At 46.9% G+C, this 13,008-nt stretch overlaps 1 protein-coding gene across 1 annotated transcript in view; it reads right to left on the reverse strand.

Moving 5' to 3' along the window:
• Srgap3 (SLIT-ROBO Rho GTPase activating protein 3) overlaps positions 1–13,008 on the reverse strand; it is a 113,600-nt gene that overhangs the window by 14,806 nt on the left and 85,786 nt on the right. Inside the window, exons 14-17 of the mRNA XM_059257098.1 lie at positions 7,479–7,613; positions 4,558–4,663; positions 4,129–4,356; positions 1,537–1,616 (exon numbers count right to left, since the gene is read on the reverse strand). Coding sequence (XP_059113081.1) covers positions 1,537–1,616; positions 4,129–4,356; positions 4,558–4,663; positions 7,479–7,613 — 549 coding nt within the window. The remainder of the gene's footprint in view (positions 1–1,536; positions 1,617–4,128; positions 4,357–4,557; positions 4,664–7,478; positions 7,614–13,008) is intronic.

Raw genomic sequence — 13,008 nt, forward strand, 5'->3', positions numbered from 1 at the left:
ATTCCACCAAACATTTAAACAATAATAATTATTCACCAAGTTTTCCAAAAAGCACAAGAGGGGGAAAGACTCGGTAACACATTTCATGAGGCAAGAATTATCTAACACAAAACCTGGAATATATGACCAGAAAACTTCAGACCGACATCTCCTGTGAGTATGGATGAAATTTTTCTCTACAAAATATTAGCAAACTGGATGCAGGGGTATGTGAAAGGAATTGTTCTCTATCCCTGAAAAGAATTTATCCCAGGGATGTAAAATTGGTTTAACATCTAAAATTTCAATGAATCTTATCAGTAAAATAAAAAAGGAAAAAAATGACATAATCATCTCAACAGTTTGCATTTGGCAAAGATTAACATGTTTTCCTAATGAAACACTCCACAGGAACAGAAAGGCACTCCCTTGACTTGATAAATGCACCTCTGAAAACCTCACTGCTGTGTGGGAGAGATGGCTCAGCCATTAAGAGCACGTGCTGTACAACCAGAGGACTGGAGTTCAGATCCCAGTATCCATGAGACAAGTCAGACATCTGTCACACACCTGAGACCTCAGCTCTGAGATGGGTGGAGACAGAAAGGTCACTGAGGCTTACTGGATTCTGGTCCAGCTGAAAATATGTGAGCCCAGGTTCAGGGATTCTGCCTCAAAGAAACAGTGATCGTGGAGGACACTCAATAACTCTTTTCTTATCTTCATGTGTGTGCCAGGCATGAGAATACATGCACACATATGCATGAAAACACATACATACAGACACTTATGAAAAAAAGAAAGCAAAAACCCTGGCAGCTAATATTATATCTGTGGTAAAATGCTGGATGCTTTCTCTGTGTGGTGGTTTGAAATGAGAACGGCACCGTGGGTTTGTACGTTTAAATATTTGGTCCCCACTTAGTGAAACTGTTTGGGAAGGAATATGAGGTGTGGCCTTGTTGGAGAAGGTGTGTCACTGGGGGTAGATGTTGGACTCTAACCCTCTGACACTGTAAGCCCTAAATAAACTCTTTCTTCTGTAAGTTGCCTTGGTCATGGTGTCTTATTACAATAATGTGAACTAAGACACCTCACAAGAAAGAAGGCAAGACAAGGGTCTTCATGAATATCATCAAAACAATGAGCAACAAAATAAAAACTGGATGAATTGGACTGCATCAAAATTAAAACCTTTTGTGCTTCAAAGGACATTTGGAAAGCAATAAGCAAGTCTTATAATAGAAGAAAACATCTGAAAATCATACTTGAGATAATAAACTTATATTTAAATATACTAAAAAGTATTTAGTATTTATCAATACTAAAAAGACAAATTTAAAATGGGCAACAGACCTAAAGGCAGAATATTTACCGCTGCTTTTCCAGGAGATAGAAGTTTAGTGACATCCCTCAGCACCATGGGTCCTCGGATACTGAAGGGCAGTGGTGCTTCCTGGAGAGCTGTGGGGCTGTGGAGACTGGCCCTGTGGCTGGCTTGAGTAGGCATGGGAGGTCCCTGTGAGTTTTTTGGCCCGGACCCTCCCCTCTACTCACCTTCATCACTGGTGTGAGGCTCTGTACCATTGTCATGGTCAACTTCATCAATGGTCCCTGGCTCACTGTGTGGGCTGTCACTGCAAGTAAACATAGGAAGAGATCTTGTTGGGGACTTTCCTGAATCCTCCTTCAGTGACCCCTAGCTCTGGAATTGATAGATTGTCAAAGGCTTGAGTATGTGGCCCACGTGCATTAGAAACATCATCCCCAATGCCATCGTGTTCGGAGGTACAATCTAAGCAGAGGGGATTAGGCCACAAGGGCTGTGTTGTCAGAAATGGACTGGTGTCGACTGGGGTTAGTTAATGTGAGGGTAGACTTACTGTGTTAGCCCTGACCCCTTTGGGCTATCTTGCTTGTTCTCACCGTTTCTTTCCCTCTGCCTTCCACCATGGGATGATTTCACATGAATGCCCTCGCTGCATGTAGTATACCTCTTAGTTTTCAGAACCTCAAGCTACACAGATTTCAGTTCATTATAGACGACGCAGTCTCAAGCACAGTAGCAGACGCGGACTGAAATGCTTTATGTGTTCAATGAGATTCAGATGGCAGTGGGAAACCGCAAGCGTCTGGAGGCCAGGGCTCTCCTCATGGTGTGTGTGTGTGTGTGTGTGTGTGTGTGCGCGCGCGCGCGCAGACCAGGTTTTCATCAAGATCTTGACTGCGTTCTAATACATACCACTGTATTAAGTAGAAAGGACACAATGACAAATCAAGTGGACCAGGTCCCTGACCTCACTGCTCACATTCTAGGGAGAGAAAACAGCCCAAGTAATGAGGCCAGTGCATAAAACAGTTGCAAGATGAAATAATGATTTATAAGAAAGAACCAGGCTGACAGGAGAGCAGCAGAGGGGACCAACATAGAGTGATCTGGATGGCTTTTAATAGGAGGTGACATTTACAATGCCATTTTAAAAATGGCTTTCGGCAGCTCAGCTGGCAGTGTCTAGCACGTACAAAGGCCTGCCTTTTCTCTTCGGCCCCACACAAACCTGGCCTGGTAGTGCACGCCTGTAATTCCAGCTCTCAGTAGGTAAAGGCAGAAGGATCAGAAGCTCAAGTGAGCTTCGGCTCTATAATGAGTTTGGGGCCAGTCTGGGCTACATGAGACTGTTTTAAAAAGGACAAAAAGAAACAGAGACTCTATTGTAATAATTCCCCATTGCCACCAGGATTAGATCCAAATCAAGGCCATCAGAACCGGCCTCCAGCTGACCTGTGTAGCTTGGCACCTCACCAACCTCCTGTCACACACCCCACCTTGTCACTCTGTGCTGCAGGCCTCAGACTTTCTCAGCCTAGTCCTCTGTGAACTGGCCCCAGTTTAAGTTGCTAACTTGGATCTTTCTTTACCTCCTTGAGAAGCCTTTCCTGGTGGCCTGTGATTGGCTCAGGGGCCCCTACTGAAACAGCTTGCTTCTGTCCTGTTAACACTCCTCCCACCGAAGCAAATCTTGCTCAGGCATCATCCCTGTCACCTGGAGATGCAGTCCCCAGAGGATGTTGGGTGGTCGTGGGGGGCACTGCTGAATGAGTGGATTTTGTCCACTGTACTGAGACCTTCAGCTTCATCTCCCTTTTTAGTTCTGAAAACACCGTCACAATGACCACATAATTGCTAATTTTCCAGTCTCATGGGAAGTGAAGAAAAGTGTAAAAGTTGCGAGTGTGTATTGTACATGTGTAATTTGAATGTTTAGCCTCTGTTTACGCTGAAATTGTGCTTTCTAACTGCATAAGGACAGAGAGCTGTGACCAGACACATTTGTGGCCCTTCACTACAATTAAACACATATTAATCTTCACTCTTGCAGGCTTAGCTTGGGGAAGGTAGCCAGGCCTGGTTCCAAAAAGGTTCTTAACTACTTCTCCTGATACAGAGAGTCATAACAGCTAAGAGAGCTAACCAACTAATGATCTTCGACCTGAGGTGGGACAGTCTCTGGAAGAGAGAACTCCTGGGTAGGAAAGGTTGATGATGGGTGTCACTTTCAGCTGTTGGGGTTCACAGAGGGACACCCACTCCTCCACTTCCTGAGATAGGCCTAAGATACCTGGCCAGCCACAACATTATGAGAGCTCCTCAGACTCAAATGGGAACTTCCTATAGGAACATCTGGGAGAGAGAAGCTCTTCTTTGTTGGGGCTGCAGAGAATGGGCGACAAAGAATGGACCTGCTTGCTGGCTGCCTTCTGACAGCCACTAAGGGAGAGGCTGTCTGAGACTGAAGCCAGCACAGAAGGCAGCAAAGCCAAGGGGCAGAGTCGGCAGGGCTGGGTCCTGCTGACAACAGCCGAGCCTCTGGACTCGGCCACACCTGAAGACACAACCCTCGATATTTCAGTTAAGTAAGCTACAATGCACGATGGGCTTAGGCTATCTGGAGGTGCGTTTTATTCCTTGAAACTTACACAATCTTGGCTGATATCTCTGTCTCTCATGTGGGACTGCTGTGAAGCTCTCATGAAAAACTATGTATGATGAACAGACCCTAGTGTCATGAGAAAACTGGAAGGCTTCTGACGGTTCTTAACAACGATAGGATGGTGTTAATGGTGATATTAAGAGGAAGAGTGCCTTACCAGTATTCTTCCCCTCCAGCCATGCATTTTTCGTACACAGGTCCCTCTAGCTCCCGCGGGCTGGGGAAGATGGCTTCATGGTGGATGATGATGGTTTTGATGACTTCATTGACATGCGCCTGGCAGGATACAGGGTCCTGCCCATCAGGGATGTGCATGAGGGTGGGCCCAAAGCAGATGGCCAAGTTGTAGGGATCCATCATGTTCTCATCACTGTACTGGGAAAGGCTAGGAGAGAGCAGGTACCCACTGTTCACCCAAAAGGCAAATCCTCCCCCGTGGTTTCTTTCTTTTTGGGGGAAGGAGGAACTCGACTCAAATGCAAGAATGTTCTATATTCCAGTTTATAACAGTAGCACTCATAAAAGCCTTGGGACACCCCTCCCAGAGGGGGCCAGTCCCAGAGGGCTCCCCAGGCCAGGTACTCACTGATTGAGGAAAGCAAAGAGGTATCTCATGACGACGATGACCACGCGGGGCAGGGTGATGAGGATCTGCTGGATTGGGTGCACCCTGTCAGCTGGGTTCTCCAGTTCTGTAAGGCACAGGGGATCAGGGTGCCTGTTACCCTTAGAGAAAGGCAGAGGATATCTCCAGGCCCCACCTCCTCCATCAACTCCTTAGGGATCAGTCAAGATGGCTCTACTTTCAGTTGAGATTTGTGTGAGATACCGGCCAGAGCCAATCAGAACAAGACAGGTTGGAGGCTAGCCTACTCAGAACCGCTTCAAGCTGGTCTTGAGACTGTGGAGAAACCTACAGAGAGATGCCTGGAACTTGGGTAGCAGAGAATCTGGAGCAGCTAGGGACTGCCAGGAAAGAGCGTTCTGCCTGAGGAGTGACCAAAGGAGTGACACAAACCCCAGGATGGACATGGGAAGTCCAAAATGGATGGCTCTAAAGTTTTCTGGTAGAGGAACTGACATACTTTGTTTTATGGACTCAGATAGTCTCTGTCACTGGCAGCCTTGGAGTCCTGATGACACAGGCAGGGATGGTGGTTTAGTAAGTGTGACAGGCACCAGCCACATCACAGGCCTGGCACACCACAGTCACTCAGAAAAGAACAGTGCAAACATAGACTCCTCTTGAGTAAGCTATTGACTAGATGGCTCGGCGCATGCCCAGGATCTCATCTGAGATCCGTTCTCAGGTGAACCCTAGAGAGTCAAATGCTGGTATTATGGTCTGGCAAGCAGAGTAGTACCTATGGAGCTGGCAACCTGGACTACAAGAAGTGAGGTGCCAGTGCTGTGTGCAGGGCCGACAAGCCACACATTGCCAGTGATGTTTTCCTCACAGAGCCCCAGCCTTCTAAAGCCCTCTTTCTCCTCAGCGGCCAACATGACAGAGCTACAGACACTCTTGCCTGCTTCGTCTCCTGGCCACCATTCTTCCCCGGAGTCTGAAGACTGTCTAGAGCCATGCTTCTCCATGAGGTGCTGTTGCCAAAGCTGGGGTTCTTGCTTCCTGACAAGGCATTGTGTGGGGATGTATAGCAAATGAAAGTCCATTCTGGCATCAGCACCCACAGGCCCTGACTGTGGAGGGCACACAAATAGATGTTCCCTACCTTAAATTTCAACAGGGTGATCGACCCCTCTAGCTCACCTTCAAGACCTGGCTGGAGGAAGCCTCACCCAGGTCAGATCACAGTCAGTTTTTATGCATAAATAAATTTCATGGCCCCTCTACAAGTCCTCCAGGCCCTCCTGTCAGTCATCCATACCAAGTACCACCCCTGTGGCTATTAACTGCATTGTAGTTCTTAAAGACATTTTTTAAAGATTTATTTACTTATTCTGTATACAGTGTTCTGCCTGCATGTATGCCTGCATGCCAGAAGAGGGCGCCAGATCTTATTGTAGATGGTCATGAGCCACCATGTGGTTGCTGGGAATTGAACTCAGGACCTCTGGAAGAGCAGCCAGTGCTCTCAACCTCTGAGATCTCTCTCTAGCCCTTAAATATATATATTTAAAAGAACTTATATCACTCTGTTCTGAGAAAAAAGGAGAACCCTTCATTATAATTAGGAGGCAGTGTACAAACATGTAACAGTGGGGACACGTTCAAAGACATGCTGAGGGCAGGGACAGTGTCAGACCCCGTCTGTACCATGTCTTTATCATGCACACCTTTAGTAAATTTTACCTCATGAAATAGACACAGGAAGGTACTAACAATTAATAATGAAAGGGAACAGTTATAGCAGTACATAGGATAAAGATCATTTAAAGTAATTCTAATTCTAGGATTTTAATTCTAGGATTTCCCATTCAAAACTCCCACACTTCAGTTAACTGGGGGTAACTGTAACTCTGGAAATCAAAAGCACAGAAGGGGGGCTATTACTCAATAAATGTAATAGGGTACCACTAAATTACAGGTAGACTCTGTTTACAAAGACTTCTGAAGATGACCCTGGTCATTGCGTTTGGAAGGAGGCTGATATGTGTAGGTTTCTCTGTGATATACTCATCGCCCTGGACAGAACAGAAGAGACCCTCACACCATGTGACTCTGGTCGGGCACAGTCATGACCCATGCTGGGACTGCCTTCCTTATCCACTCATTGCCCTGCATAGGACCTGAATGATGGGGATTTGGTCTAATGATACTGGCTAAGCCAGTGACATGGGGCTCAGAAGGATGGAGCCTTTGTGGCCTGGGATTCAGAGTTTGGTTTAGAGTTTGGCATAGATCTTAAAAGATGAGCAGGAAGGAAACACCAAGGAAGGTGACGGACCAAGAAAGAACATGAGAGCTTAAGCATGCCCCTTCTTCTGTCCCATTCCTGGGACACGTCCTGACTGCCAATCTCTCTTCCATCAAGCACTCTCATGACCAGCAGTGTAAAGATAATCTCCCAGTCAGTTAACTATCACCATTTTGCTTGTCTGCTGACCTGATCCCTAACCCTTCCATGGATCCCTATCACCCAAGGCACAAAGCTGTGTGGTCCTTCAAAGACATTCAGATCGACTTCTCTTGCTACATCTGACTGCGCCAAACCTCCTGCACCATGCACTGTTGACCCAGGTGGTCCACTGCCCCCAACCCTCTTAGGCTTCCCCCTCTCCCTTCCTCTTGGCAGGCTTGCTCACATCCCCCAGGTCTACTCTGACCCTAGGTTTCCCTAGGCTTCTCCTCTTCGCTCTGTTGTACCTAGGGAGTGTACCATGTCCACTAGTCCCTTGTGCCACTCACACAGCTGGGCCTTAAGCTCTCTGAGGCCCATACTTCTCTCATAGAATCCCTCTCCTGTGCCTGACAGGAGGAAGAGCCAGCACCTCAACTTCTATAAAGACCTGTGGAGCAAGGGGCCGTTCCACCTGGGAAATACTTACTAATAGTAGATATCAAATCTTGAAACCTTTCCTTAGGAAAGAGTGGGTTTTCCAGTCCTCGGAAATACAGTTTTAAAACACCAGCGACTGAATTGATATCTCGCTCATTTTGGTCGTCCACGAGGGGGTCTTCACCTGTGTGGAGACAATGTTTTAGGCTGGTGAGAAAAGGCAATCTCTCTCCAATACTGGAAGATACTCTGTTGTCAGGTGGAATAGGAGGTGACCTGGCCAGCCTGGACAGGAGAAAAAGAGGATGAGACAAGCCTGAGAACATGCGCTCCTCAGTCTTGGCATGTTTTAAATTTCCTATTAGAAAATGTTCAAATCCTCAGAAAAGGGATAAGCATCCAATCATAAATGTCTATCACCTTTTACTCTCTCCTTTCTTGAATTTTCTCTTTATTATGTACACCATGGTTCAAAGATCTGAGAACTTTTGACATCATAACACAATTCTTTTAAGGATCAGCATATTCTCAGCTAACAATAACTTTATCTAACTCAAGAAAGAGACAATCCCTCCAAAAATAACATCGCACACAGCCCACATTCAAACCCCACCCACTAGTTCTGTCATGGAATTTTGTTTTCGAAATAAAAGCACTATTCTAAGTTCCCACAATTCATTTAGGAGTTGGCAGTTGTTCTTTCTTTCTGTTTGTTTGTTTGTTTGTTTGTTTGTTTGTTTGTTTGTTTGAGACATGGTATCCATGTAGCCCTGGATGGCCCGGAACTTGGGATAATCCTTCTGCTTCTGCTCCCAAATGCTGAGATTTCAGGCGTGTGGTTTTATAAGTATAAAATAAACACCAATGTTCTTTGAGTGCTAAGTTTGTGTTTGATGATGTAGTCCTTTCTGTCTTATAGAAGACAGAAGTGCCTCATAATCTGGCTTTCTCTTATTTTCCTCATGACGCGATTCAGGTTGACTACTTTGGGCAAGAATACAGAGACACACATGCCAGATGTGCCCTGTTACTGGTGACAGAACACCGGGCTAAGGGGTTAGCTTTTTTTTTTTTTTCTTTAAACACCACAAAGGTATTTCCTTTGTGTAACAAACGTGAGACCTGTGAAGTGAGACTTGAAGTCCTGGCCCTTTATGCCTGCCTGAGTCCCAGTGCAGCACGACACAGCCCATGGAGTCAGTCTCCAGTCTTGCCTTGTTACCCTAGGAGCTCACTGATTCGATCAGCCTGGCTGGCCAGGGAGCTCAGACAGCCACTTGTCTGGACTCCCCAAAACTGGGGTTTCAGAAACCTACTGCTGCTCCTGGCTTCTACGTAGATGCTGGGCATCTGAACTCAGGCCCTCAGCCCCTCAGCCCCCAAAAGTTTCTCAGAGAGAAGGCCCAACTTTAACCCCTTCCCTCACACCGTACACAACACCATTTTCTTTAGTCTGACTTGCCTGCTGTGTTTCCTCTATAGCAGATAAGCAAATACACGTACATTCATCCCTCCCTACTCATACGCTGCATATCTGTGGATTCAACAAAAGCTAATGAAGATATTTTGAAGAAAAGATTGCCTCTGGGAACCAGGGAGATGGATCAGTGGGTGGCTTGCTGCACAGCATCTTGATCCCAAGCATCCATATAGAAAGACAGATGTGGTAGTGTGTGTAATCCAGCACTGAGGAGGGGTAGACAGGAGAACCCCTACAGTTCTGAAGCCAGCCAGTCTAGCCAATCAGCAAGTTCCAGATTCAGTGAGGGGCTGGGTCTCAAACATATAAGGTGAAGAAGGAAGATACTTAATGTTGACTTCCGGCCTCCACACACATGCGCGCGCGTGCGCACGCGTGAACACAAACACACACACACCGAACACTCAAGAGATCCTGCCTGCACTGAACGCATGCAAACTTGTTTTTTGTATCTCTTCCCTAAGCAACAGTTTAACCACCACATATGGTGTTTCCATTGCATTGAGCATCGTGAGTCATCTACAGAGGATGGGTGGATGTGCCTACTGTGGGGGGGCGGGGCTCAATAAAAATCCGACATTTCAGAAATGCCCTGAGCACTGTTGGTTTTCTGTCTTCTAGGGTGGTTCTTGAGCCAGCACTCTAAGGATGGGAACGGCTGTCTATGTTCTTTAGACCCTTACTTCTTACACAGAATGCCATTCACTCCTTACGTAAATTTGTTCCTTAGCGTGAGAAAATTCTGGAAATCTCTCCAAATTACTTCCCAGAAGTCTTCTCTCTCTCTAATGGTGGTGAAGAACCCTGTCACATAGGGAGGCCATGCTTGACTCCCTTGACTTCTTACAGGTCTACATTTAACTTAATTTTTAGATTATAATTATTTATTTAGTTATTTGTATGTATATAAGAAGGCACACACCTGGAGGTCAGAGGACAACTTGCAGAAGTCAATTCTTTCTACCATATGGAACCCAGGAATCAAACTTGGGTCATTAGGCTTAGAAACAAGTGCAATTATCCATTGAGCCATATCACCAGCTCCACATTGACTTCTTTAAGTCTCCTGCTGTGGTAAACACTGCCGTGGTGAATACCCTGCATGTGTGCATTTGTATTTGTGGAGGCAAGTCTCTTCTCAGTTCCTGGAAGTGGGCACACTGGGTCATCTTGGGTGTGGTTCCTCACCTATAGTCAAAGCCCTCTGGTGGGGCCACACCTTTGTACTCCTGCTAATGACAACTTTTGAGGAGGCTGTCTTCTCCAGCTCTGCCCAAGGCATATTGCCAATCTCTCGAATCTTTGTCAGTGGATGGGGAAACGTGGCATTTCAGAGGAGCGGCCCTGCAGCTTAACTGAGGACGGCTAAGCTGCTCTATTCCTGGGAATTTTCCTGGGGGAAGTGAAAGGAAGCAGAGAGTAATCTAACACCTCCCTGAAGGTGTTGAGGGAGGTTTGCACTAACAGCCAGAACACCTGGCAAGCCATGAACAGATCTGGTACCCAACTTGGATCTCTTTCCTCTGCTTTCAGAGGAAGTGGACATGTGTCAGCGGCAGCCTCTTCTAGTCGCAATGTGTTGAGTGCCAATCAGAGAAAGTCTTCTCCTGTTCTGTACTGGGGCTTGCAGCTTATAGAGCATGAGCCAGAGATAGCTCCCATCTGCCCTGAATAAGTGTATGTGGCAGCCCAGACACTAGTGTTTCCTAGGTTAACCTCTCAGAGGTCCCCACCAAGGAGGTGAGAATGTTTCTCCCATAATACTTTCTTATGGGGAAAGAAGAAAGAACACATTTAAACATAACTGCTTTATTAACATGTTAATTTTCTATATGTGTAATATATACACAGACCTATACATGCATGCATACACACACAGTCATCATTATCATCATCATCATCACCATCATCATCATCATCATCATCATCATCATCATTTCTTGCCTGTCTCCCAGAAGGCAGTCTGTCCCTGAATGGAATTACCCTGGTGTTCCCTACCATCAGTCCAAACCTCCGGTCTTCTGCAAGACCAGTCTATCTGGATCAGGAATGACAATTCAAAGCTGAAGATCATGTAGATGATGGCTTTATCTAGAAGGAGAAGGAGAGCTAATGTTCCAGGTAAGCCTAATGGAAAGCTATGTCCCACTAATGAATCCTAGCAGAGGACCGAACTCCAATGCAATATGTCTTCCCAAAGAACAAGGCAGCCGGGAGAGGGAGAATCATTGTGGAATGAGAGAAGGAGAGGAATCAACTGCAAATATGGAAGAAGAAAACAGAGAACTTTTTGTTTGTTCTTTTTTCTCTTTCTCCTTCCTTCCTTCCTTTCTTCATTCTTCCTTCCTTCCTTCCTTTCTTTTTCTGTGGCTGTGATGTGGGTCAGGAGATTCCCCCTAGATGGGGACCCAAGCCTTAACAAGAGCAGGGAATTCTTTTCACTCACATGTCAGCTCTACACAGTACCCAAGCAAGCAGCAGCAAGTGCTGGCCTCAGCTGGGAGCTGGGGAAAGGGTGGGGTTGCCCATTGCCACAGCTCACCAACAGAGAAAGAGAACACAGGGAGAGGTTGGGGTGAGGTCCTGCCAGGGTGCCAGTCCTCTCCAAGGAGCACACCAAAGAATGCAAACAGGGAAGGTTCTAGGACAGTGTTCTGTCCATTTACAAAACTGAGGATCGAGGTCACCGTGGTGTCGAAAGGGGTGAGGAGTAGATTCTGGCCTGTCCCATCAGTGACATCAGGAGAGGTCGGGGCAGTGAGGCACGACACTGACTTCCTGGCTTTGCACATGTTGTTCCCTTGGCTTGGATGCCTTCCTTTCCCTTTGCTTCCCTTGGCCCTATGCGTCAAGCCTCAGCTTAGGCACTTCCTCCCTGGAAGCCGTCCCTGGCTCTTCTCTCCTTTCCTCCATGCAGTCAGGATCAGGGGCTCCCATACTAACCAGTACTCACTCCGTTCTGGCTCAGACGCACCGTCTGTTTATTAACCTGGCCTCCCCATTTGTAGGGACAGTTCTGCTTGGATTGTATTTCCAGACCCTGGTCCCACGGTCTCCTACAGTGGAGGGTTTGCTGCATGCTTGCTGAGTGAACAAATGACTGACAGCTGCATTCGGGGGCCTTCTGGTGTTAAATGCCCAGCATCCTGAATGTTCTCCAGTGATGAAGCTTCCCTGTCCCCTAGGAGGCCACTGGGCACCACAGCCAGTCAGATTTGCTCTCAATACCCAAGACTGCAGACTGCTTCCTCTACCCTGAAGCCGGACATGCTCTATAGTAGAACTGAGGGTCTGGTGGACAGAGGCTTCACACCTTCAAGGAAGATAATAAATGTGGGAACTGGGTGGGTGCAAGTCTCACAGGGACTCGCTCAGAGCTCTGCCAGTGGGATCACACCATACACTCCTAAGCCAAGGAGGCTCCCATAAAAACAGATAAAGTGCCTGCTAACCAGACCTGGAGAAGCTGAAGCAGGAGGCTTACAAAGAGTTCAAGGCTATGAAGCATGCCCCAGCCAGCTGAGTATCGAGAAAGGAAAAGGGAAACAATGCATTTTTCTTATTCACTGCCCACTGGGATGGGATGTGCTGCTGGGACATGGTTCTGGGATCAGAGTCCTCAGCATCAGAACCACGCAGAGAATAAGGAAGTAAGTCAGAATGAGGAGGGATGTACTACATGTCTTTCAAAAATGGCATGAAACTGGATGCAGGGATTCAGTCTGGGTTGCCTGCTACCCAGCTCTTCTTCCTGTCCCTGAACTGAGGATGTGGGATGACCAGCGTGGGGCTTGGCTCTAGAACCAGGGATTGAGATGTCTGAATGTGTTTTCATGAATAAAAAGGCCTGAATTTCCAGTTCTACTATGGCAGTAAGCTAGGCACTGTGCAGGTAAAGGAGGACATTTGAGAAGTGAGCTTCTCATGGCACAGTGGGTCCTTCCTTTTCAGGGACACTGTCACTAGCCACCTGTCCTCATCAGCAATTCTAAGGCCAAGGGAGGCTGTACTCAGTCAATCATATGTGCCTGCCCTGTCCTTACCACCTCTGTGTCTTATCCTTGACTAAGTAGGAACTTGGAGGGGGACAGGAAAATAC

Source organism: Peromyscus eremicus, chromosome 3, assembly GCF_949786415.1.
Source record: "Peromyscus eremicus chromosome 3, PerEre_H2_v1, whole genome shotgun sequence".
In the NCBI taxonomy this organism is placed as follows: Eukaryota; Metazoa; Chordata; class Mammalia; order Rodentia; family Cricetidae; genus Peromyscus; species Peromyscus eremicus.